This window comes from Physella acuta, unplaced genomic scaffold, assembly GCF_028476545.2.
Source record: "Physella acuta isolate Inbredline_101_S28 unplaced genomic scaffold, ASM2847654v3 ptg000951l, whole genome shotgun sequence".
Classification (NCBI taxonomy): Eukaryota; Metazoa; Mollusca; class Gastropoda; family Physidae; genus Physella; species Physella acuta.
Window position 1 is genome coordinate 247,840 of NW_026732468.1, and position 25,463 is coordinate 273,302.

Below are 25,463 nucleotides of genomic sequence, written 5' to 3' on the forward strand. Positions count from 1 at the left end.
TGTTCTTTTAAGCCAAACTCGTCACCCTTAGAACGTACCTACAGCTAGACTCTATGCCACCCTTACCTACAGCTACACTCTATGCCAGCCCTTACAACGTACATACAGCTACACTCTATGCTAGCCCTTACAACGTACCTACAGCTACACTCTATGCCAGCCCTTACAACGTACCTACAGCTACACTCTATGCCACCCTTACAACGTACCTACAGCTACACTCTATGCTAGCCCTAACAACGTACCTACAGCTACACTCTATGCCAACCTTACAACGTACCTACAGCTACACTCTATGCCAACCTTACAACGTACCTACAGCTACACTCTATGCCACCCTTACAACGTACCTACAGCTACACTCTATGCTAGCCTTACAACGTACCTACAGCTACACTCTATGCCACCCTTACAACGTACCTACAGCTACACTCTATGCCAGCCTTACAACGTACCTACAGTTACACTCTATGCCACCATTACAACGTACCTACAGCTACACTCTATGCTAGCCCTTACAACGTACCTACAGTTACACTCTATGCCACCATTACAACGTACCTACAGCTACACTCTATGCTAGCCCTTACAACGTACCTACAGCTACACTCTATGCTAGCCCTTACAACGTACCTACAGCTACACTCTATGCCAGCCTTACAACGTACTATAGCTACACTCTATGCCACCCTTACCTACAGCTACACTCTATGCCACCCTTACAACGTACCCACAGCTACACTCTATGCCAGCCTTACAACGTACCTACAGTTACACTCTATGCCACCATTACAACGTACCTACAGCTACACTCTATGCTAGCCCTTACAACGTACCTACAGTTACACTCTATGCCACCATTACAACGTACCTACAGCTACACTCTATGCTAGCCCTTACAACGTACCTACAGCTACACTCTATGCTAGCCCTTACAACGTACCTACAGCTACACTCTATGCCAGCCTTACAACGTACTATAGCTACACTCTATGCCACCCTTACCTACAGCTACACTCTATGCCACCCTTACAACGTACCCACAGCTACACTCTATGCTAGCCTTACAGCGTACTTACAGCTGCACTCTATTCCTGTCTTAACACGTACCTACAGCTACACTCTATGCCAGCCTTACAAAGTACCTACAGCTACACTCTATGCCACCATTACAACGTACCTACAGTTACACTCTATTCCACCCTTACAACGTACTTACAGCTACACTATATGCCAGCCATACAACGTACCTACAGCTACACTCTATGCCACCCTTACAACGTACCTACAGTTACACTCTATGCCACCCTTACAACGTACCTACAGCTACACTCTATGCCAGCCCTAACTACGTACCTACAGTTACACTCTATTCCACCCTTACAACGTACCTACAGCTACACTATATGCCACCCTTACAACGAACCTACAGCTACACTATATGCCAGCCTTACAACGTACCTACAGCTACACTCTATGCCGACCCTAGTAATAAAGTTAGGACATCACAAGATCCACAAAATGAAGGGGGTTGGGTTTATATAAACTGGATGACTTCAATCAAGCGGAGTTTACATAACCTGGATAACTTGAGTCTAGCCAGCAGGCAAGAACTTTTGATCATACATGACTGAACTTTATTGAAGTCAAATAATTGACTTAACATCCGGCTTACGTGGTAGGTGTAGCTCTGCACTCCACTGGATCCTAAAAGGAAAGCAGAGTTTGATGATTCAGGCTTCATATCTACAAGGGTTGGGTTTATTGATGTCGTATCTACCACAGTCAGGTTTATTAATGTTTTATGTAGTCGGGTTAGGTTTATTGATGTCGTATCTACCACGGTTAGGTTTATTAATGTTTGATGTAGTCGGGTTAGGTTTATTGATGTCGTATCTACCACGGTCAGGTTTATTAATGTTTTATGTAGTCGGGTTAGGTTTATTGATGTCGTATCTACCACGGTTAGGTTTATTAATGTTTTATGTAGTCGGGTTAGGTTTATTGATGTCGTATCTACCACGGTTAGGTTTAATGTTTTATGTAGTCGAGTTTGGTTTATTGATGTCGTATCTACCACGGTTAGCTTTATTAATGTTTTATGTAGTCGGGTTAGGTTTATTAATGTTTTATGTAGTCGGGTTAGGTTTATTGATGTCGTATCTACCACAGTCAGGTTTAATGTTTTATGTAGTCGGGTTAGGTTTATTGATAACACGAGCTTTGACCGCAGTGGGATAGTTTTGTCTGTGTCATATTTACTCTTGGTTAGATTTATTGTCATATCTACTTTGGGGTAGGGTTATATATATAACAATTTTAAAACTATTTTATTTGGTGCGCGATAGTTTTTGGTCATGTAGCTCTGTTGTATTAACAGTTTTAAAGTATTGAAACAAAAATTGCATTAAAAGCATTTTAATAACAAGCTTTTATGTAATAATGCACTAAAAAGAAGAAAATAAAGTTTACATTACTTTTTGTGAAAAATAAAATGTATTATTTGATTAATATTAAATATTCGTCTGTTGTCATCGTAGGTGCCCTTATCTAAAAATTTGAAAGAAATCGTTCCATTAAATGAATTCAAAAGATACATCTGACCACAGCCAGAGAAGCGGGAATTAAGGTCTACGAAAAAACTGATCAAACTGATGTATTTCCCTATTTACGATTTTCAATTCTTATCTGTGGCTTTAATCCCTGTGGCTTTATTCCCTGTGGCTTTATTCCCTGTGACTTTATTCCCTGTGACTTTATTCCCTGTGACTTTATTCCTTGTGACTTTATTCCCTGTGACTGTATTCCCTGTGACTTTATTCCCTGTGACTTTATTCCCTGTGACTTTATTCCTTGTGTTTTGCATATCCTTTACCGCCTGAAGCTCCCAATTTCCAGAACTTTTATTTGTTCAGCCCTCCCCCCCCCCCCCCCCAGATCCTACTGTTAACAACACAAACATGAGTACATTTACACGTGTGTTGTCGCTTTATTTCGTGTTAAATCAAGCAACGCTTCTATAAATAGCTGTTTGTGGTTTCTTTACCGTGAGTTCATGATGTAAAAACACGTTTTTTTTATAAGGTTTTGTTGTCTACGGGGTTTTAATGTGTAACACAGTCAAAGTTTATTCGAATCTGGTATTTTAGAGGACAGGTAAAGGAAAACATGAAAAGAAAAAAGAAAAGAAGAGGATAAAGTTTGATGAGTAATGTTGAGGGTTCCAAAACGCCACAACACCAATCGCCGCTTACAACGCTTGATCGACTTGACACCCCCCCACTCCCCTTGCAGCAAGTCTTCGACTACCCCCCCCCCCCCCAACTCTCAGATGAAATAGAAGGAAAATATAATATATATTGAAATTTTAAGTGAATTCACGTGAAATTTTTTTCTAGTCCCCTATGCCTCTCCCCCGAGGAGAAAAAAAGACCAAAAACCCCCAACACAAGTCACCTCCCCTTATTGACCCTCCACTCTCTGAAAACCACTAAAATTTGTGTCTGTTAACCCACTACAGGTCGCTACAACGTGACGGTGACGTCAGTGAGTTCAAGGTCGCTTTCCTTGGCGTGGAACCACTTCGCTCACGGGGAGTTCGAGTACGTGGTGCTGTACCGGAAGTGGCGTCATCACCTGGACGTTACCGACTGGGACACGAGAGACGTAAGTCTTGGAGCATTGTACAGGCAGAACCTGCGTCATGCCGGGCAGTACCTGGGTCATGCCGGGCAGTACCTGCGTCATGCCGGGCAGAACCCAGGTCATGCCGGGCAGTACCTGGGTCATGCCGGGCAGTACCTGGGTCATGCCGGGCAGAACCTGGGTCATGCCGGGCAGTACCTGGGTCATGCCGGGCAGAACCCAGGTCATGCCGGGCAGTACCTGGGTCATGCTGGGCAGATCCTGGGTCATGCCGGGCAGTACCTGGGTCATGCCGGGCAGAACCTGGGTCATGCCGGGCAGTACCTGGGTCATGCTGTGCAGATCCTGGGTCATGCCGGGCAGTACCTGCGTCATGCTGTGCAGATCCTGGGTCATGCCGGGCAGTACCTGCGTCATGCCGGGCAGTACCTGGGTCATGCCGGGCAGAACCTGGGTCATGCCGGGCAGTACCTGGGTCATGCCGGGCTCATCTGTAGAAAAACAAAACTCATCTCGGTGTTATTCCTAGTGCTTTTGTGTTTAGTAGCGGGGAGGGGGTTGGGGGAAGTTGGGGCCATAATATTACCAGTGACTTTTTAATATATTTTATTCTTTGATTTTTTTCCTGTGATAGTTTCAATGAATTTTTCTCGAACATTTTTCTGTGACATTTATTTGTGACATATTTCTGTGACATTTATGTGACATGTTTCTGTGACACTTATTTGTGACATTTTTCTGTGACATTTATTTGTGACATATTTCTGTGACATTTATTTGTGACATATTTCTGTGACATTTATTTGTGACATATTTCTGTGACATTTATTTGTGACATATTTCTGTGACATTTATTTGTGACATATTTCTGTGACATTTATGTGACATGTTTCTGTGACATTTATTTGTGACATATTTCTGTGACATTTATTTGTGACATATTTCTGTGACATTTATTTGTGACATATTTCTGTGACATTTATGTGACATGTTTCTGTGACATTTATGTGTGACCTGTGTCTGTGACATGTTGTGTGACATATTTCTGTGACATTTATGTGTGACATATTTCTGTGACATTTATGTGCGACATGTATCTGTGACATTGCGTGTGACATGTGTTCAATGAATGTTCTCCACTCTACCCTGATTCCAGATGGGGGAGCGTCCAAGTGGAACGGTCAAGAACTTGACCCCTGGCACCGTCTACCTGCTCAAGGTCTCCTTCTGGCTGACCGGCACCAGACTGGGCAACACGTCAGAGACGGTCATCGTGGACACGTCACGTAAGTCTGGCATTGGCGTTCATTCACTTGTCGTTTATTATCTGTCATTCTTTATTTGTAATTTATAAACTGACATTCATAAACTGACATTCAAAAACTAATAATTCAGTATCTGTCATTTATGATATGTCCTTCATAACTGTCATTCATTAATTTTTCATTCATTGTCTGTCATCAGTTATCTATCATTCGTTGTCTGTCATTCATTAACTAGTCGTAATTTAACTTGTCGGTTATTTTTTCGTTATTCATCTACAATGAAAAAAAAACTTTTTTTCAAGCTTTTTACAATTTATAATTGGTTAGGTTTTTTAGAAAAGAAATAGTTATGACGTTAAATATCTATCTGGTAGAAATTGACCATTATTTGTTTAATTACACTATCGCCCATGGTCAAACTAAATAACCGACTGCCCCCTCCCCCCCCTCTACAGCCGCCGAGTGGTGTGAGAACAACGGGCTACAGTACTACGTGGGTGAGCAGTTCACGCACGAGTGTGAGGACAACTGCACGTGCTTGGCTGATGGCGAGGTGCGCTGTGACCCGCTCTGCCCAGAGGTCGGCATACCCGAGCTGCCAGAACCCGGGTGTCACGTGATCATAGAGGAGTGTTGCACCTACAGGCTGGTGTGTCCTGTACCGAGTGGTTAGTGTATACAAACACGCACACACATACACATATACACACGAACACAAACACAAACACGAACACTAACACAACACCCACACACAAACACTAACATACAAAACCACACACACACACATACACACATACACACACGCATACACACACTAACACTAACACAAACACCCACACACGAACACTAACACACACACACGCACACATACACACACTGACATACAAACACACACACACACACGCACACATACACACACTGACATACAAACACACACACACACACACACATATATATATATATATATATATATATATATATATATATATATATATATATATATAATCTTCACCACCTACCCATTTGTCATACCCACAATTCTTCCTGTTTATATGTATCCGCTTTTCCCATAACTCATCACTTCAGCTCAAATGTAAAGTTCTTAGTTTTCTGTATCTACATTAGTATATGTGTTTGTACACTTGTATACTTCACTATGTGTATGTACACTTGTATACTTCACTATGTGTATGTACACTTGTATACTTCACTATGTGTATGTACAATTGTATACTTCACTATGTGTATGTTCACTTGTATACTTCACTATGTGTATGCTCACTTGTATACTTCACTATGTGTATGTACAATTGTATACTTCACTATGTGTATGTTCACTTGTATACTTCACTATGTGTATGCTCACTTGTATACTTCACTATGTGTATGTACAATTGTATACTTCACTATGTGTATGTTCACTTGTATACTTCACTATGTGTATGCTCACTTGTATACTTCACTATGTGTATGTACACTTGTATACTTCACTATGTGTATGCTCACTTGTATACTTCACTATGTGTATGCTCACTTGTATACTTCACTATGTGTATGTACACTTGTATACTTCACTATGTGTATGTACACTTGTATACTTCACTATGTGTATGTACACTTGTATACTTCACTATGTGTATGTACACTTGTATACTTCACTATGTGTATGTACATTTGTATACTTCACTATGTGTATGTACACTTGTATACTTCACTATGTGTATGTACACTTGTATACTTCACTATGTGTATGTACACTTGTATACTTCACTATGTGTATGCTCACTTGTATACTTCACTATGTGTATGCTCACTTGTATACTTCACTATGTGTATGTACACTTGTATAATTCACTATGTGTATGTACACTTGTATACCTCACTATGTGTATGTACACTTGTATACTTCACTATGTGTATGCTCACTTGTATACTTCACTATGTGTATGCTCACTTGTATACTTCACTATGTGTATGCTCACTTGTATACTTCACTATGTGTATGTACACTTGTATACTTCACTATGTGTATGTACACTTGTATACTTCACTATGTGTATGCTCACTTGTATACTTCACTATGTGTATGCTCACTTGTATACTTCACTATGTGTATGCTCACTTGTATACTTCACTATGTGTATGTACACTTGTATACTTCACTATGTGTATGTACACTTGTATACTTCACTATGTGTATGTACGCTTGTATACTTCACTATGTGTATGTTCACTTGTATACTTCACTATGTGTATGCTCACTTGTATACTTCACTATGTGTATGTACACTTGTATACTTCACTATGTGTATGTACACTTGTATACTTCACTATGTGTATGTACACTTGTATACTTCACTATGTGTATGTACACTTGTATACTTCACTATGTGTATGCTCACTTGTATACTTCACTATGTGTATGCTCACTTGTATACTTCACTATGTGTATGCTCACTTGTATACTTCACTATGTGTATGTACACTTGTATACTTCACTATGTGTATGTACACTTGTATACTTCACTATGTGTATGTACACTTGTATACTTCACTATGTGTATGTACACTTGTATACTTCACTATGTGTATGCTCACTTGTATACTTCACTATGTGTATGCTCACTTGTATACTTCACTATGTGTATGTACACTTGTATACTTCACTATGTGTATGCTCACTTGTATACTTCACTATGTGTATGCTCACTTGTATACTTCACTATGTGTATGCTCACTTGTATACTTCACTATGTGTATGTACACTTGTATACTTCACTATGTGTATGCTCACTTGTATACTTCACTATGTGTATGCTCACTTGTATACTTCACTATGTGTATGTACACTTGTATACTTCACTATGTGTATGTACACTTGTATACTTCACTATGTGTATGCTCACTTGTATACTTCACTATGTGTATGTACACTTGTATACTTCACTATGTGTATGCTCACTTGTATACTTCACTATGTGTATGTACACTTGTATACTTCACTATGTGTATGTACACTTGTATACTTCACTATGTGTATGTACACTTGTATACTTCACTATGTGTATGTACACTTGTATACTTCACTATGTGTATGCTCACTTGTATACTTCACTATGTGTATGCTCACTTGTATACTTCACTATGTGTATGTACACTTGTATACTTCACTATGTGTATGCTCACTTGTATACTTCACTATGTGTATGCTCACTTGTATACTTCACTATGTGTATGCTCACTTGTATACTTCACTATGTGTATGCTCACTTGTATACTTCACTATGTGTATGTACACTTGTATACTTCACTATGTGTATGCTCACTTGTATACTTCACTATGTGTATGTACACTTGTATACTTCACTATGTGTATGTACACTTGTATACTTCACTATGTGTATGCTCACTTGTATACTTCACTATGTGTATGCTCACTTGTATACTTCACTATGTGTATGTACACTTGTATACTTCACTATGTGTATGTACACTTGTATACTTCACTATGTGTATGTACACTTGTATACTTCACTATGTTTATGTACACTTGTATACTTCACTATGTGTATGCTCACTTGTATACTTCACTATGTGTATGTACACTTGTATACTTCACTATGTGTATGCTCACTTGTATACTTCACTATGTGTATGTACAATTGTATACTTCACTATGTGTATGTTCACTTGTATACTTCACTATGTGTATGCTCACTTGTATACTTCACTATGTGTATGCTCACTTGTATACTTCACTATGTGTATGCTCACTTGTATACTTCACTATGTGTATGTACAATTGTATACTTCACTATGTGTATGCTCACTTGTATACTTCACTATGTGTATGTTCACTAGTGACCGTTAGTATGGCAACATCCAGTGAAGTATAAAATTCTGTGGAGTTTCAAGACGGATCTTGTATCGTGTGCCAATGACGTCATCAGGTGCCACTACTCTCCCCCAGATCCTTGCCTGGCTGATAACACGAGCTTCACCCACGGGCAGAACTTCGTCCTGGGGTGCCGGAACTGTGTCTGCAACCACGGGCAGGTGGAGTGCGCCTACCCGGACTTCTGTGAGGTGATGGAGCCAACCCTGGCCTGCCCCAACCCCCAGAGCAGGGAGGTGGAGGGGGGATGCTGCCCCGAGTGGTTCTGTGGTAAGTTGGGGGGGGGGGGGGTGCTCGCAGTGGTTGTGTGGTGATATTTTGATGCCACATTAGAACTTATAAAATTCTGCATGTTGAGCGATTAATGGCTTGATAACATAAAGAGGTAACCCATCATCTCATGACTCACTATTATATGCTGGGTATTTAAAAACGACTGAGCTGACTCAGTCAATGTACTCCAAATCTGAAAGTTTTTGCGTGTACTCTGAATAAAGCAGCTTCTTACAAACAAATATAAAAGTTCGTTGCTGTAGAATGGATATAATTATAGCAAATAGATTAAAAAATCTTCTGAAGTAACAGTTCTATTTAACCCTTTCGTGATCGTTGCTACCGTATCATTTCGCTAGTAAAAAAAAAAAACCCGCACTTCTAATGTTCGCATTGCTGCCAAATTGTTATGTTTTTTTTCAGCTAAACATTGGTTTAAGAAACAAAACAGCCAGGCTTAGATCTACATGTTACAGGGATAACAAAAACATTTTTTTTATTCCAAGAAAAGTTTTTTTTTTTTTTTTTTTGGTTCTGCATGGGTTAAACCAATAATTTCCCTTGCCTACTATTGTTACCGTCATTGAATTAATTGAATAAATTAAAATTGCCTGTTGTATAGGGGATGTGAATCTACGAGAACCGTTAAACCAATTATTTCCCTTGCCTGTTGTAGAGAAGGCGTGAATCTACGAGAACCGTTAAACCAATTATTTCCCTTGCCTGTTGTAGAGGGGACGTGCTACTACGAGAATCGAACCTACAACCACCTGGAGTACTTCACCAGCTCCCAGTGCGGCCTGTGCCAGTGCAGCTCCGTCAACGGTGCACAGTGTGCGTCAGAGTGCGTCCCTGTGACGCTGGTCCTGCCTGACGCCGCCTGCCCCGACCCCCACATCCGGCGCGACGGGTGCTGTGAGACGCTGCACTGCTACGACCCCAGTCTAGGTCAGTGGCTGTTTTTTTTATTCGTGATGGGTGGGTTTTTGTAAAGTTGGTGGTTTATTTGTGATGGGTGGGTTTTTTAAAGTGGTGGTTTATTTGTGATGGGTGGGTTTTTGTAACGTGGTGATATCTAATTTTATTGGTGGGTTTTGTAAAGGGTGGTTTTAATTGTATGCGTGAGTTGTTGTTTTTTTTCCTGCTGTTAAATGATGATCGGTCATCTCTACAGATATCACACATTATCTTCGGCGCATGTTCGCGCTGTCCTACAGCCCGATGACCTTGACCCTGAGTTTTGAGGTCGACCCTCAGCCCGTGGACCAGGGATTGCCGCTGTACTGTCAGTACGAGATCCTCTACGCCAACGCCACTGACCACTTGGGTAGGTGGACTCCCCTCACTCACCTCTAGGGATTAATTCACCCACCTCTAGGGATTAATGCACTAACCTGTAGGGATTAATGCACTCGCCTGTAGGGGTTAATGCACTAACCTGTAGGGATTAATTCACTCACCTGTAGGGATTAATTCACCCACCTCTAGGGATTAATGCACTAACCTGTAGGGATTAATGCACTCGCCTGTAGGGGTTAATGCACTAACCTGTAGGGATTAATTCACTCACCTCTAGGGATTAATGCACTCACCTGTAGGGATTAATTCACTCACCTGTAGGGATTAATGCACTCACCTGTAGGGATTAATGCACTCACCTGTAGGGATTAATTCACTCACCTGTAGGGATTAATTCACTCACCTGTAGGGATTAATGCACTCACCTTTAGGGATTAATTCACTCACCTCTAGGGATTAATGCACTCACCTGTAGGGATTAATTCACTCACCTGTAGGGATTAATGCACTCACCTGTAGGGATTAATTCACTCACCTGTAGGGATTAATTCACTCACCTGTAGGGATTAATTCACTCCTCTGTAGGGATTAATGCACTCACCTGTAGGGATTAATTCACTCACCTGTAGGGATTAATGCACTCATCTGTAGGGATTAATTCACTCACCTGTAGGGATTAATTCACTCACCTGTAGGGATTAATTCACTCACCTGTAGGGATTAATTCACTCACCTGTAGGGATTAATGCACTCATCTGTAGGGATTAATTCACTCACCTGTAGGGATTAATGCACTCATCTGTAGGGATTAATTCACTCACCTGTAGGGATTAATTCACTCACCTGTAGGGATTAATTCACTCACCTGTAGGCATTAATGCACTCATCTGTAGGGATTAATTCACTCACCTGTAGGGATTAATGCACTCACCTGTAGGGATTAATTCACTCACCTGTAGGGATTAATTCACTCACCTGTAGGGATTAATTCACTCACCTGTAGGGATTAATGCACTCACCTGTAGGGATTAATTCACTCACCTGTAGGGATTAATTCACTCACCTGTAAGGATTAATTCACTCACCTGTAGGGATTAATGCACTCACCTGTAGGGATTAATTCACTCACCTGTAGGGATTAATTCACTCACCTGTAGGCATTAATGCACTCACCTGTAGGGATTAATTCACTCACCTGTAGGGATTAATGCACTCACCTGTAGGGATTAATTCACTCACCTGTAGGGATTAATGCACTCACCTGTAGGGATTAATTCACTCACCTGTAGGGATTAATTCACTCACCTGTAGGGATTAATGCACTCACCTGTAGGGATTAATTCACTCACCTGTAGGGATTAATTCACTCACCTGTAGGCATTAATGCACTCATCTGTAGGGATTAATTCACTCACCTGTAGGGATTAATGCACTCACCTGTAGGCATTAATGTACTCATCTGTAGGGATTAATTCACTCACCTGTAGGGATTAATTCACTCACCTGTAGGGATTAATTCACTCACCTGTAGGCATTAATGCACTCATCTGTAGGGATTAATTCACTCACCTGTAGGGATTAATGCACTCACCTGTAGGCATTAATGCACTCATCTGTAGGGATTAATTCACTCACCTGTAGGGATTAATTTACTCACCTGTAGGGATTAATTCACTCACCTGTAGGGATTAATTCACTCACCTGTAGGGATTAATTCACTCACCTGTAGGGATTAATGCACTCACCTGTAGGCATTAATGCACTCATCTGTAGGGATTAATTCACTCAACTGTAGGGATTAATTCACTCACCTGTAAGGATTCATTCACTGACCTGTAGGAATTAACTCAGTTACCTGTACCGGCTTATTACTTTAAATGTGGTAGTCTTTAGCACAGTCATTGTATCCATCTTCATACTACGCTTTTAGTAGAACCCCACCCCTTTGATCACACCTGCTAGTATTGCTCCCCCCCCCCCCCACCAAATAAATATTGTCCCACACTGATAGTCCCCACACTACCCCACATCATCACCCCCTCTTATATTACCACTCGCCCATAACTCCACTCTGTAACTATACATCCCCAAACCTGTCGGTATATACCTGCACACCAAACCTCCCCCAACCCACCTACAACCCACCAACAACCCACCTACATCCACCAACAACCCACCAACAACCCACCTACAACCCACCTACAACCCACCTACAACCCACCTACAACCCACCTACAACCCACCTACAACCCACCTACAACCCACCTACAACCCACCTACAACCCACCTACAACCCACCTACAACCCACCTACAACCCACCTACAACCCACCAACAACCCACCTACAACCCACCTACAACCCACCTACAACCCACCTACAACCCACCTACAACCCACCAACAACCCACCTACAACCCACCTACAACCCACCTACAACCCACCAACAACCCACCCACCAACAACCCACCTACAACCCACCAACAACCCACCTACATCCCACCTACAACCCACCTACAACCCACCTACAACCCACCTACAACCCACCCACCAACAACCCACCAACCTACAACCCTCCAACAACCCTCCAACAACCCACCAACAACCCACCAACAACCCACCTACAACCCACCTACAACCCACCTACAACCCACCTACAACCCACCAACAACCCACCAACAACCCACCTACAACCCACCCATCAACAACCCACCAACAACCCACCTACAACCCACCTACAACCCACCAACAACCCACCTACAACCCACCCACCAACAACCCACCTACAACCCACCTACAACCCACCTACAACCCACCAACAACCCACCAACAACCCACCAACAACCCACCTACAACCCACCAACAACCCACCAACAACCCACCAACAACCCACCTACAACCCACCTACAACCCACCAACAACCCACCTACAACCCACCTACAACCCACCAACAACCCACCTACAACCCACCAACAACCCACCTACAACCCACCTACAACCCACCTACAACCCACCAACAACCCACCTACAACCCACCAACAACCCACCTACAACCCACCTACAACCCACCCACCTACAACCCACCAACAACCCACCTACAACCCACCAACAACCCACCAACAACCCACCAACAACCCAACAACAACCCACCAACAACCCACCAACAACCCACCTACAACCCACCCACCAACAACCCACCTACAACCCACCAACAACCTACCTACAACCCACCTACAACCCACCTACAACCCACCTACAACCCACCTACAACCCACCAACAACCCAACAACAACCCACCTACAACCCACCTACAACCCACCTACAACCCACCAACAACCCAACAACAACCCACCTACAACCCACCTACAACCCTCCTGACTAACCTGATGACCCGGTGTCCCCAGTCACGTGGCAGAGCCGACAGGTTCAACCAATCGACGTCGTCCTCCAGCACGACCAGCCAATCCAGGTCGAGGAGACCTTGTCACGTGACAGCGCCATTGTGGTGGGCGGCCGCGCCTACGTCACGCTGTCCGGCATGCACCCCGACACGACCTACTACGTCAAGATCATCCCCCTGGACTCTATCCGACACGACATGGCGGCCGGCGGTCAAGCTCAGCTCAACTACAGCGACACGAAGATCTCCATGATGGTCGTGGTCAAGACTAAACCGCTGGGCAATGGTGAGTGTTCAACCAAAGTTAAATGGTGTCAAACTCATGGTTAACTTATTCACTAAATAAGTAACGGCGTTCCCCGTGTACTTCCACCCAGACACTTCCTGTTTCCGGGACGGCAAAGAGATCCCCCACAACGAGGCTGTGTCCAGTGCCTGCGGCCAGTCGTGTCGGTGCCACCTTGGTCAGGTCTTGTGCCAGAGTCTCTGCGAGTCGGAGCACCACGTGCTGGCTGCGTCCACCACCTGCCCCCACCCCCACCTGGAGCAGACGGGGGAGGAGTGCTGTCCCAGGTGGGGGTGCAGACCTTCAGGTGAGTGTCGTTGGTCAGTTCAGGTCAAGTGGGATTAGTCAACAGTAGGTCAAGTGGGATTAGTCAACAGCAGGTCAAGTGGGATTAGTCAACAGCAGGTCAAGTGGGATTAGTAAACAGCAGGTCAAGTGGGATTAGTCAACAGCAGGTCAAGTGGGATTAGTAAACAGCAGGTCAAGTGGGATTAGTCAACAGCAGGTACAGTGGGATTAGTCAACAGCAGGTACAGTGGGATTAGTCAACAGCAGGTACAGTGGGATTAGTCAACAGCAGGTCAAGTGGGATTAGTCAACAGCAGGTCAAGTGGGATTAGTCAACAGCAGGTCAAGTGGGATTAGTCAACAGCAGGTCAAGTGGGATTAGTCAACAGCAGGTAAAGTGGGATTAGTCAACAGCAGGTAAAGTGGGATTAGTCAACAGCAGGTAAAGTGGGATTAGTCAACAGCAGGTAAAGTGGGATTAGTCAACAGCAGGTAAAGTGGGATTAGTCAACCGCAGGTAAAGTGGGATTAGTCAACAAGAACAGGTCAAGTGGGATTAGTCAACAGGAACAGGTAAAGTTGGATTAGTAAACAGCAACAGTTATATGTAAACATCACTAAAACAAAAGTACATGGTCAGCCTATGGATAACTTATGCTAACGTTAGTTATGACCTTAGTTTGTGTTCGACACACAACTTCATGACAACAGAGATACCAAAGTTTCTCTAACCTGTCCGCCATTTTGACGTGTCTCCTCCAGCCCCAGGGTGCCTTCACCATGGCGTCATGTTGTCTGACGGCCAGTCGCTCACGGAGGCGTGTCAGGTGTGCACGTGCGACAACGCCACGGTTCACTGCACCTCTGTCTGCCCACCTGCTGGTACCTCACCCCGGCCTAGCTGCCAGCTGGTCAACGTTAGTGGACAGTGTTGTCCGCAGTGGATGTGTCCGTTAGGTCAGTTGTGTCTTCTGGGTGTGTCTGCTAGGTGTGTCGTATCCGTGAGGTGTGTCCGCTCAGTCAGGTGTGTCCGTTAGGTGTGTCCGCTCAGTCAAGTGTGTCCGTTAGGTGTATCCGTCAGGTGTGTCCGTTGGGTGTGTCCATGAGATGTGTCCGTTAGGTGTGTTGTGTCTATGAAATGTGTCCGCAAGTTGATATAGTTGAGAACAAAATAAATATCCTTATACTCTGTTGACACACCTCCATAACTTTTCACCTTCCACCCCCCTCCCCCACCCCACAGAGTCTCACCCTCCCTACGGCGTCAAGTCCTCAATCCTTCTCCACCTTCTGGGCGGGTGTCGAACCCCCGTCTCCAGCTTTGGTGCCAGCGTGAGGCAGCAGCTGCTAGCGCGCGTGCAGGCGTCGTGTGCGGGCAGCCAGACACTGCTCACCCTCTGCCAGCACGTGCAGGCCACCGTCCTGTGCCCGGGGGTCGCCCAGACGGACGAGTTCACGGTCCGAAGCCGCCGGTCAGCCGGCACGGACCCGGCTAAAATACCGGTCGTGGTCTACGTGCAGAAGAATTTCAGGTGAGTCTATGTGGCCTAGTGGTAGAGCGTACAACTGCTGGTCTAGTGGTAGAGCGTACAACTGCTGGTCTAGTGGTAGAGCGTACAACTGCTGGTCTAGTGGTAGAGCGTACAACTGTTGGTCTAGTGGTAGAGCGTACAACTGCTGGCCTAGTGGTAGAGCGTACAACTGCTGGTCTAGTGGTAGAGCGTACAACTGCTAGCCTAGTGGTAGAGCGTACAACTGCTGGCCTAGTGGTAGAGCGTACAACTGCTGGTCTAGTGGTAGAGCGTACAACTGCTGGTCTAGTGGTAGAGCGTACAACTGCTGGTCTAGTGGTAGAGCGTACAACTGCTGGGCTAGTGGTAGAGCGTACAACTGCTGGGCTAGTGGTAGAGCGTACAACTGCTGGTCTAGTGGTAGAGCGTACAACTGCTGGTCTAGTGGTAGAGTGTACAACTGCTGGTCTAGTGGTAGAGCGTACAACTGCTGGTCTAGTGGTAGAGTGTACAACTGCTGGTCTGGTGGTAGAGCGTACAACTGCTGGTCTAGTGGTAGAGCGTACAACTGCTGGCCTAGTGGTAGAGTGTACAACTGCTGGTCTAGTGGTAGAGTGTACAACTGCTGGTCTAGTGGTAGAGCGTACAACTGCTGGTCTAGTGGTAGAGCGTACAACTGCTGGCCTAGTGGTAGAGCGTACAACTGCTGGCCTAGTGGTAGAGCGTACAACTGCTAGCCTGGTGGTAGAGCGTACAACTGCTGGCCTAGTGGTAGAGCGTACAACTGCTAGCCTGGTGGTAGAGCGTACAACTGCTGGTCTAGTGGTAGAGCGTACAACTGCTGGTCTAGTGGTAGAGCGTACAACTGCTGGTCTAAGTTCGGATCCCAGACTTGAGTCCGTAGAACGTCCCTGAGCCCACCCAGCTCTGATCAGTACCTGACTCACGTTTGGGAAAGTGTCGGCTGAGCTAACCACACCAACTGTTCATACGCCGCTGTCGCAGAACAAAAGCAGATGAACTCTACTTCGTCTACCTTATGGACCGCCAAGGATCCACTACACTTGTTATAAAAACATTGAATTGATGAGTGACAGTGATTGCAATGCGGATTGAACTAAGACAGTTAAATATCATCCTAGTCATTTCACGACAGTTGAGTTCCTTGTGTGTACACTCTTTAGAACATGACAGAGATTTTAAACATTTCTAGAACATTCAATTTTCACATATACATCATCAGTTCGTTCCTACATCTAATGTAGTCATCGTCTCCCCTTCCCCGCCTCGATGTTATTTATATTTTCCATAGTAATTAATTAAACCAAACATTATGACGTCACGTTTCCACTTCCGGTCCTCAGCTCTGACGTCACGGAGCAGCAGACAGCCCAGCAGGTGGAAGCCGCTGGTCGTCTGCTGGCGTCGCTGCTCAACGTGACCTTCCAGCTGACCTTGGACGACGGTCACGTGGTGCAGTCTGCTGATGACGTCATGTACACCGGCCCAACCTACTTGTGTGACGTAGGTTTCTACTACCGGCGGGGCTCGTGCGGTAGGTTCAAACCTCGGGTTCCGATTGGCTGTTTTCTGTTTGAAATTGAGTCCTTTTATTTTACTACGGGCCGTAACTTTGTTAATTGAATTTCACTTAGTCACCTGACCTGGTTCAGTTGTATCTGACGGCCGTTAACCTTTACCAAAGTCACGTGATCACCCGACCTGGTTATAATATTTATTTTTTTAATATCTGTAAACTGCGCACATTGAGTTGTAACGCTGTCATCAGACGTTCATGATACCCACTTGTTGCTATTATGTTACTCATTTCTGTTGCTGTTACTAGATCTAGCTACTGAATTTTAGTATAACTTGAAAGAGCTTGTCCATAAGATGTGACTACCGTTATAAAACCTACTCCTGTCCTGACACAGTTCACGTTGACGTGACGTTTGAATTACATCATATTATAGTCTACTAGACATTTATGTATTCCCGTAGAGACTCCCTATATCAATGTACTTCCTATTAAACTGTCCATCCCGAATTGAAACATTCAACTTCATGGTGGATATAACAAAGCAACTAAACGAGCTAAATGTAAAACTGCAAGGAAAGGAAAACCCAGCCTACGCATGGCTAGAAGAAAAAGATTGTTTCGAAAAAAAAATGTTTTTGTTGAAGACACGGAGAGTGGTAAATTACCTAAATTTCGAAAAATCGGAAAAATGTGATGAAACTAATGCTACTATTGATATCAAATTACTTCAGCTTACTATAAAGATGGATTCCTGAGAGATTTGAGCAATTCAAAGCAAATGCAAGTACTAAGGAGTTCATAGTAGATCCTCTCAACACAAAAACAAATGAGATTAACATTGAACCATTGGGAACTGATACTGGTTCTACCCAAATGCAATTGCTGGATTTATAAATAACACATTTGTATAGCGGTAATTCACAGAACTCAAGAGCAAGTAAAAATAGTTGAAGGTCCAGTAAAACATGCCCGTTTCCCTGCACCACTGGACAGCTCTAAAAGGAATGCCGCGAGTTTAAGCCCTACTATGTGACGCATGGAATAGTCTTGCAGGATGCTACAGTGAGGTAAAGAAGTTGGCATTTGGAGTGCTGACGGTCTTCGGGTCAACATATTCATGCGAGCCAGCGTTTTCTTGCATGAACATAATATAAAATGTAAAGTAAGAAGCCCAATAACAAATAAAAATCTAGAGGCTTGCTTGAAAATGTAAACAATAATTTATGAGCCAGATTTATATACACATACGTGTATATACTAATTTATATATATATATATATATATATATATATATATATATATATATATATATATATATATATATATATATATATATATATATATATACCTAATCTTAATCAAATATCATAAAATTGATATAAAAATAAAAGTGGTTTTTTTTTAACTGGGAAATTGTGTAAATTGTAGCTTTGGGCTCTTCCGTCTCAAAATGTTGCCGACCCATGCGTTATGTTGATCTTTACGTCTCAAAATGTTGCCGACCCATGCGTTATGTTGATCTTTACGTCTCAAAATGTTGCCGACCCATGCGTTATGTTGATCTTTACGTCTCAAAATGTTGCCGACCCATGCGTTATGTTGATCTTTACGTCTCAAAATGTTGCCGACCCATGCGTTATGTTGATCTTTACGTCTCAAAATGTTGCCGACCCATGCGTTATGTTGATCTTTACGTCTCAAAATGTTGCCGACCCATGCGTTATGTTGATCTTTACGTCTCAAAATGTTGCCGACCCATGCGTTATGTTGATCTTTACGTCTCAAAATGTTGCCGACCCATGCGTTATGTTGATCTTTACGTCTCAAAATGTTGCCGACCCATGCGTTATGTTGTTCTTTACGTCTCAAAATGTTGCCGACCCATGCGTTATGTTGATCTTTACGTCTCAAAATGTTGCCGACCCATGCGTTATGTTGATCTTTACGTCTCAAAATGTTGCCGACCCATGCGTTATGTTGATCTTTACGTCTCAAAATGTTGCCGACCCATGCGTTATGTTGATCTTTACGTCTCAAAATGTTGCCGACCCATGCGTTATGTTGATCTTTACGTCTCCAAATGTTGCCGACCCATGCGTTATGTTGATCTTTACGTCTCAAAATGTTGCCGACCCATGCGTTATGTTGATCTTTACGTCTCAAAATGTTGCAGACCTATGCGTTGTGTTAATCTTTAACATGAAAACACATTGGCAGGGAAGATTATGTCTCATACATCGATATTTATCCTTTTTGTCCTTTCATGTGAGAGGAGCCAAAATTCTATAAAATCTTTATTTTTTAACTGAATAAATGAATTTTAAAAAATCTTAAATGTGCAACATTTATCGCAATAAAGCTACTGTGTTTGTGTACACGTTTAGATTTGTACTACTTTTAAAGTTAATATTTAAAAATTTTAAAACAAAAATAAAAAAGATATAAATTAGTTAACTATCGTTTAATAAAAATGTGTATTCTAATTTTTAAAAAAAAAAACAATTCTTAATTAATTTTATAAGTTTGTCAAACAATTTAGCTTCGCTCCCTTGGTGTTGTAATGTTTATAACGGAGGTAATGAATAACATAAAATAGTCATTTTTTTTAATCAGCTAAAGATTCATATTACTGATGTTAACTTTAACATGATTTCAACCTACTCTTCCTTCACTCACTTAGTCTGTTCACTGTGTCAGCTTGACCCAGCCCCTGACCTTGACCCACTTCCTGACCCTTACTTAACCCCTTAGAATCCATATTGACCTGTAAAGTTTTTCCGTTACCCACAGTTCTCTCTGAGATTGAGTCGGCCTTGACCTTCAAGCCGAGTGTCAAGCTGACCACCCGACCTTTGACCCCGACGGCGGTAGCTCTGGAGTGGGCGTTCCTGGGAGCGCAAGACATTCGTGACGTCACTGGGCTGCAAGTGAGTTGGTCCTCAAAACAAAATCTCGTGTTATGTTCTCATTCACATGTAATCTTGTGAACAAAATGTTCACTAGCTGAAATAAACCAATGAAATAAACCAATGAAATAAACCAATGAAATAAACCAATGCAATAAACCAATGAAATAAACCAATGAAATAAACCAATGAAATAAACCAATGAAATAAACCAATGAAATAAACCAATGCAATAAACCAATGAAATAAACCAATGCAATAAACCAATGCAATAAACCAATGAAATAAACCAATGAAATAAACCAATGAAATAAACCAATAAAATAAACCAATGAAATAAACCAATGCAATAAACTAATGAAATAAACCAATGAAATAAACCAATGCAATAAACCAATGAAATAAACCAATGAAATAAACCAATGTAATAAACCAATGAAATAAACCAAAGAAATAAACCAATAAAATAAACCAATGAAATAAACCAATACAATAAACCAATGAAATAAAGCAATGAAATAAACCAATAAAATAAACCAATGAAATAAACCAATGAAATAAACCAATGAAATAAACCAATGCAATAAACCAATGCAATAAACCAATGCAATAAACCAATGCAATAAACCAATGAAATAAACCAATGAAATAAACCAATAAAATAAAGCAATGCAATAAACCAATGAAATAAACCAATGTAATAAACCAATGAAATAAACCAATGAAATAAACCAATGAAATAAACCAATGCAATAAACCAATGCAATAAACCAATGAAATAAGCCAATCAAATAAACCAATGAAAAAAACCAATGAAATAAACCAATGAAATAAACCAATGAAATAAAGCAATGAACTAAACCAATGAAATAAACCAATGTAATAAACCAATGAAATAAACCAATGAAATAAACCAATGAGATAAACCAATGAAATAAACCAAAGAAATAAACCAATAAAATAAACCAATGAAATAAACCAATACAATAAACCAATGAAATAAAGCAATGAAATAAACCAATAAAATAAACCAATGAAATAAACCAATGAAATAAACCAATGAAATAAACCAATGCAATAAACCAATGCAATAAACCAATGCAATAAACCAATGCAATAAACCAATGAAATAAACCAATGAAATAAACCAATAAAATAAAGCAATGCAATAAACCAATGAAATAAACCAATGTAATAAACCAATGAAATAAACCAATGAAATAAACCAATGAAATAAACCAATGCAATAAACCAATGCAATAAACCAATGAAATAAGCCAATCAAATAAACCAATGAAAAAAACCAATGAAATAAACCAATGAAATAAACCAATGAAATAAAGCAATGAACTAAACCAATGAAATAAACCAATGTAATAAACCAATGAAATAAACCAATGAAATAAACCAATGAAATAAAGCAATGAAATAAAGCAATGAAATAAACCAATGTAATAAACCAATGAGATAAACCAATGAAATAAACCAATGAAATAAACTAATGAAATAAACCAATGAAATAAACCAATGAAATAAACCAATGAAATAAACCAATGAAATAAACCAATGAAATAAACCAATGCAATAAACCAATGAAATAAACCAATGAAATAAACCAATGAAATAAACCGATGAAATAAACCAATGCAATAAACCAATGCAATAAACTAATGAAATAAACCAATGAAATAAACCAATGAAATAAACCAATGAAATAAACTTCCACCAGGTGGAGTACAAGGCCGAGGGCGGGGTACAATGGCTGACCAGCAGCGTACTGGAACCGGAAATGACGTCATACAACATCACGTCCTTGCTCCCAGACAAACAGTTTCTGGCCAAGCTCGTGGCCTTGACCCCGTGGTCAGGCACGGGGAAGTGGACAGTCGGGGAGGTCAGTTTTCTGACCAGTCCCAGACCAAGTGAGTCGGAACATTCCCTTTATACCTCTCATGGTCCCATTGTGAAACATTCCCTTTATACCTCTCATGGTCCCATTGTAAAAGAACGGCAACTCTTCGTCTCATAAAAACCTCAAGAAATAAAACACAGGGGACATAATGTTTCGACCATGGGTCTTCGTCAGAATGTTTGTAATTTTTGTTTACTGTTGCAGGCTACTACAGGTCCCAGCTCCAGGTCAAGGTCAAACAGGTCACGGTCTCAGAGAACTGTGCCTATATCACGTGGGAGCCGTTGACCGAGGTGACGTCACAGCTCAATTCAGTGAACATTGTCTTCAAGATGGCTCAGGACAGTTACTATACCAACAAGTAAGGGGTTAGTTGTAACGACAGTTGCCATAGGAACAAGTTAGGCTTCACGTGTATGTTCACTTTGTGTGTAGAAAAGTATGTGTGTAAGCTGTGTGAGCTTATGTGTATGTCTTTTGTTGTGTATAGGTATGTCAATGCGTTTAACCATGTCCGTGTGTGCTGCTATGTGTGTCTATGTGTAGTTGACTATGTGTGTATTCTGATATGTGTATTTGCCATTGTATGTATGTGTATATGCTGCTAAATGTTAATGTATGTTACTGAATCGTACTAAGAGCAGTTACATTTTAGCACATAGAGATACATATTAATCCGTGTAGAGATAATAAAGCAGAACAACATTTTGAAATTAAGATCAATAGAGCTTTTTTAAGTTGTTAGTGTTTCAACCACAAGCCTCCGTCAGACACACGTTACCTGTATCTCACCTGCAGACAGAAGGTGCCATACAGGAACCAGAGCCAGGTGGAACTGGTCGGTCTCAACTCGGACACGGCTTACGTAGCAGAGGTCAGCGTGTCAGCACGACCTGGCTGGACTGTCTCGTCTGGTGCCATCTACTTCGTCACTAAAGCTAACAGTAAGTCAGACAACAGTCAGACAACAGTCAGACAACAGTCAGACAACAGTCAGACAACAGTCAGACAACAGTCAGACAACAGTCAGACAACAGTCAGACAACAGTAATTTAAAAAAAAAACATTAACTGCAGTTGTTTCCTCTTGACTTAACTATTTCCTGAAAATTTTCATCAGGTCCTCAAATTGTCGATGTTATATATATATATATATATATATATATATATATATATATATATATATATATATATATATATATATATATATATATATATATATATATATATATATATATATATATATATATATATATATATATATATATATATATATATATATATATATATATATATATATACCCCTACCCCTGTCAGCTGCCACCCATAAGATGCCGTCCCCCCACCCGTCCCCCCACCCGTCCCCCCCCCATCATCTGCCACCCATGAGATGCCGCCCCCCACCCGTCCCCCCCCCCCATCATCTGCCACCCATGAGATGCCGTGCCCCCCCCCCCCCATCAGCTGCCACCCATGAGATGCCGTACCCCCCTCCATCAGCTGCCACCCATGAGATGCCGTACCCCCCCCCCCCATCATCTGCCACCCATGAGATGCCGTGCCCCCCCCCCCCATCAGCTGCCACCCATGAGATGCCGTACCCCCCTCCATCAGCTGCCACCCATGAGATGCCGTACCCCCCCTCCATCAGCTGCCACCCATAAGATGACGTGCTTACCCTCCACAGAGAACGTGTCGACTGAGCTGCTTGTCGCCGTCATCATCACGTGCTTCGTCTCCACCATCAGCATCACCGCCGTCGTCGTCACGTGCTTCATGTGGCGCCGCAGCAAGAGGAAAGGGGACGCCACTGGGTTTGAGAACAAAACATTTGGGGTGAGTTGTCGTTCCTTGCTCGTAAAACATTTGGGGTGAGTTGTCATTCCTTGCTCGTAAAACATTTGGGGTGAGTTGTCGTTCCTTGCTCGTCACAAATAACGTGATAGGGCTGACTGTCCACTGCGTCTAGATGGGCATTTAACAATGTTTAATTACAACACCAGTTGTCTTGTTAAAATCTGATAGTTTAGTCCACAACTTAATAACATTTTATTCCTAACATTGTGTAGACATCTAGGTCATGTTAACATTGTGTAGACATCTAGGTCATGTTAACATTGTGTAGACATCGAGGTCATGTTAACATTGTGTACACATCTAGGTCATGTAAACATTGTGTACCAATCTAGGTCATGTTAACATTGTGTACACATCTAGGTCATGTTAACATTGTGTACACCTCTAGGTCATGTTAACATTGAGTACACCTCTAGGTCATGTTAGCATTGTGTACACATCTAGGCCATACTGTGTGCTCTGATTGACAAGCTGTTCCACACATGATTTCAGATTCAAATGGAAAATAACAACATCGAGACCCCTTCGATGACCCCTTCGATGACCCCTTCGATGACCCCTTCAGTCACCCCCACACTGACAACACCAGGCACCGATATGCATAAAGATTTGTGAACCATTAGTAGTATTTTCATCCGTCATATTTACGTCAGTCATCCAGCATATGTTTTATTTACGGCAGGCATCCAGCATTTTATAATGGATGGGAGAGAACCAGCATTGCCCGTTTTTTATAAAAATATGGGCCCATTACAACCTGTCCACACGACATTTTGCCAGCGACATTTGGTCCACACGACATATTTACCAGCGACATTTGGTCTACACGACATATTTACCAGCGACATTTGGTCCACAAACAATTTGTCCCTTGACTTCTGGACCAGAGACATGCTGAGTAGAGTTTGTGTTAAGTTCTCCGACAAATAAGAGGGGGTGTGGCTATAAGCTCCACCCCTTCTTGGTATGTGGCTATAGGCTCCACCCCTTCTTGTTATGTGGCTATAGGCTCCACCCCTTCTTGTTATGTGGCTATAGGCTCCACCCCTTCTTGTTATGTGGCTATAGGCTCCATCCCTTCTTGTTATGTGGCTATAGGCTCCACCTCTTCTTGTTATGTGGCTATAGGCTCCACCCCTTCTTGTTATGTGGCTATAGGCTCCACCCCTTCTTGTTATGTGGCTATAGGCTCCACCCCTTCTTGTTATTTGGCTATAGGCTCCACCCCTTCTTGTTATGTGGCTATAGGCTCCACCCCTTCTTGTTATGGGGCTATAGGCTCCATCCCTTCTTGTTATGTGGCTATAGGCTCCACCCCTTCTTGTTATGTGGCTATAGGCTCCACCCCTTCTTGTTATGTGGCTATAGGCTCCACCCCTTCTTGTTATGT

At 42.2% G+C, this 25,463-nt stretch overlaps 1 protein-coding gene across 2 annotated transcripts in view; it reads left to right on the top strand.

Annotated features, from left to right (window-relative positions):
- The window catches only part of LOC131953774 (uncharacterized), a 42,208-nt gene extending 17,131 nt beyond the window's left edge, over positions 1–25,077 (top strand). For both annotated transcript variants that reach the window (XM_059317142.1, XM_059317143.1), the window contains exons 3-19: positions 3,521–3,666; positions 4,802–4,931; positions 5,366–5,578; positions 8,881–9,075; positions 9,811–10,026; positions 10,253–10,405; positions 13,779–14,060; positions 14,152–14,367; positions 15,111–15,305; positions 15,592–15,880; positions 17,224–17,414; positions 20,190–20,326; positions 22,035–22,227; positions 22,422–22,578; positions 23,016–23,161; positions 23,904–24,052; positions 24,566–25,077. In XM_059317142.1, the coding sequence (XP_059173125.1) occupies positions 3,521–3,666; positions 4,802–4,931; positions 5,366–5,578; positions 8,881–9,075; positions 9,811–10,026; positions 10,253–10,405; positions 13,779–14,060; positions 14,152–14,367; positions 15,111–15,305; positions 15,592–15,880; positions 17,224–17,414; positions 20,190–20,326; positions 22,035–22,227; positions 22,422–22,578; positions 23,016–23,161; positions 23,904–24,052; positions 24,566–24,688 (3,131 nt within the window). In that variant the 3' untranslated portion in view covers positions 24,689–25,077. The remainder of the gene's footprint in view (positions 1–3,520; positions 3,667–4,801; positions 4,932–5,365; positions 5,579–8,880; positions 9,076–9,810; positions 10,027–10,252; positions 10,406–13,778; positions 14,061–14,151; positions 14,368–15,110; positions 15,306–15,591; positions 15,881–17,223; positions 17,415–20,189; positions 20,327–22,034; positions 22,228–22,421; positions 22,579–23,015; positions 23,162–23,903; positions 24,053–24,565) is intronic.
- The last annotated feature ends 386 nt before the right edge of the window (positions 25,078–25,463 follow it).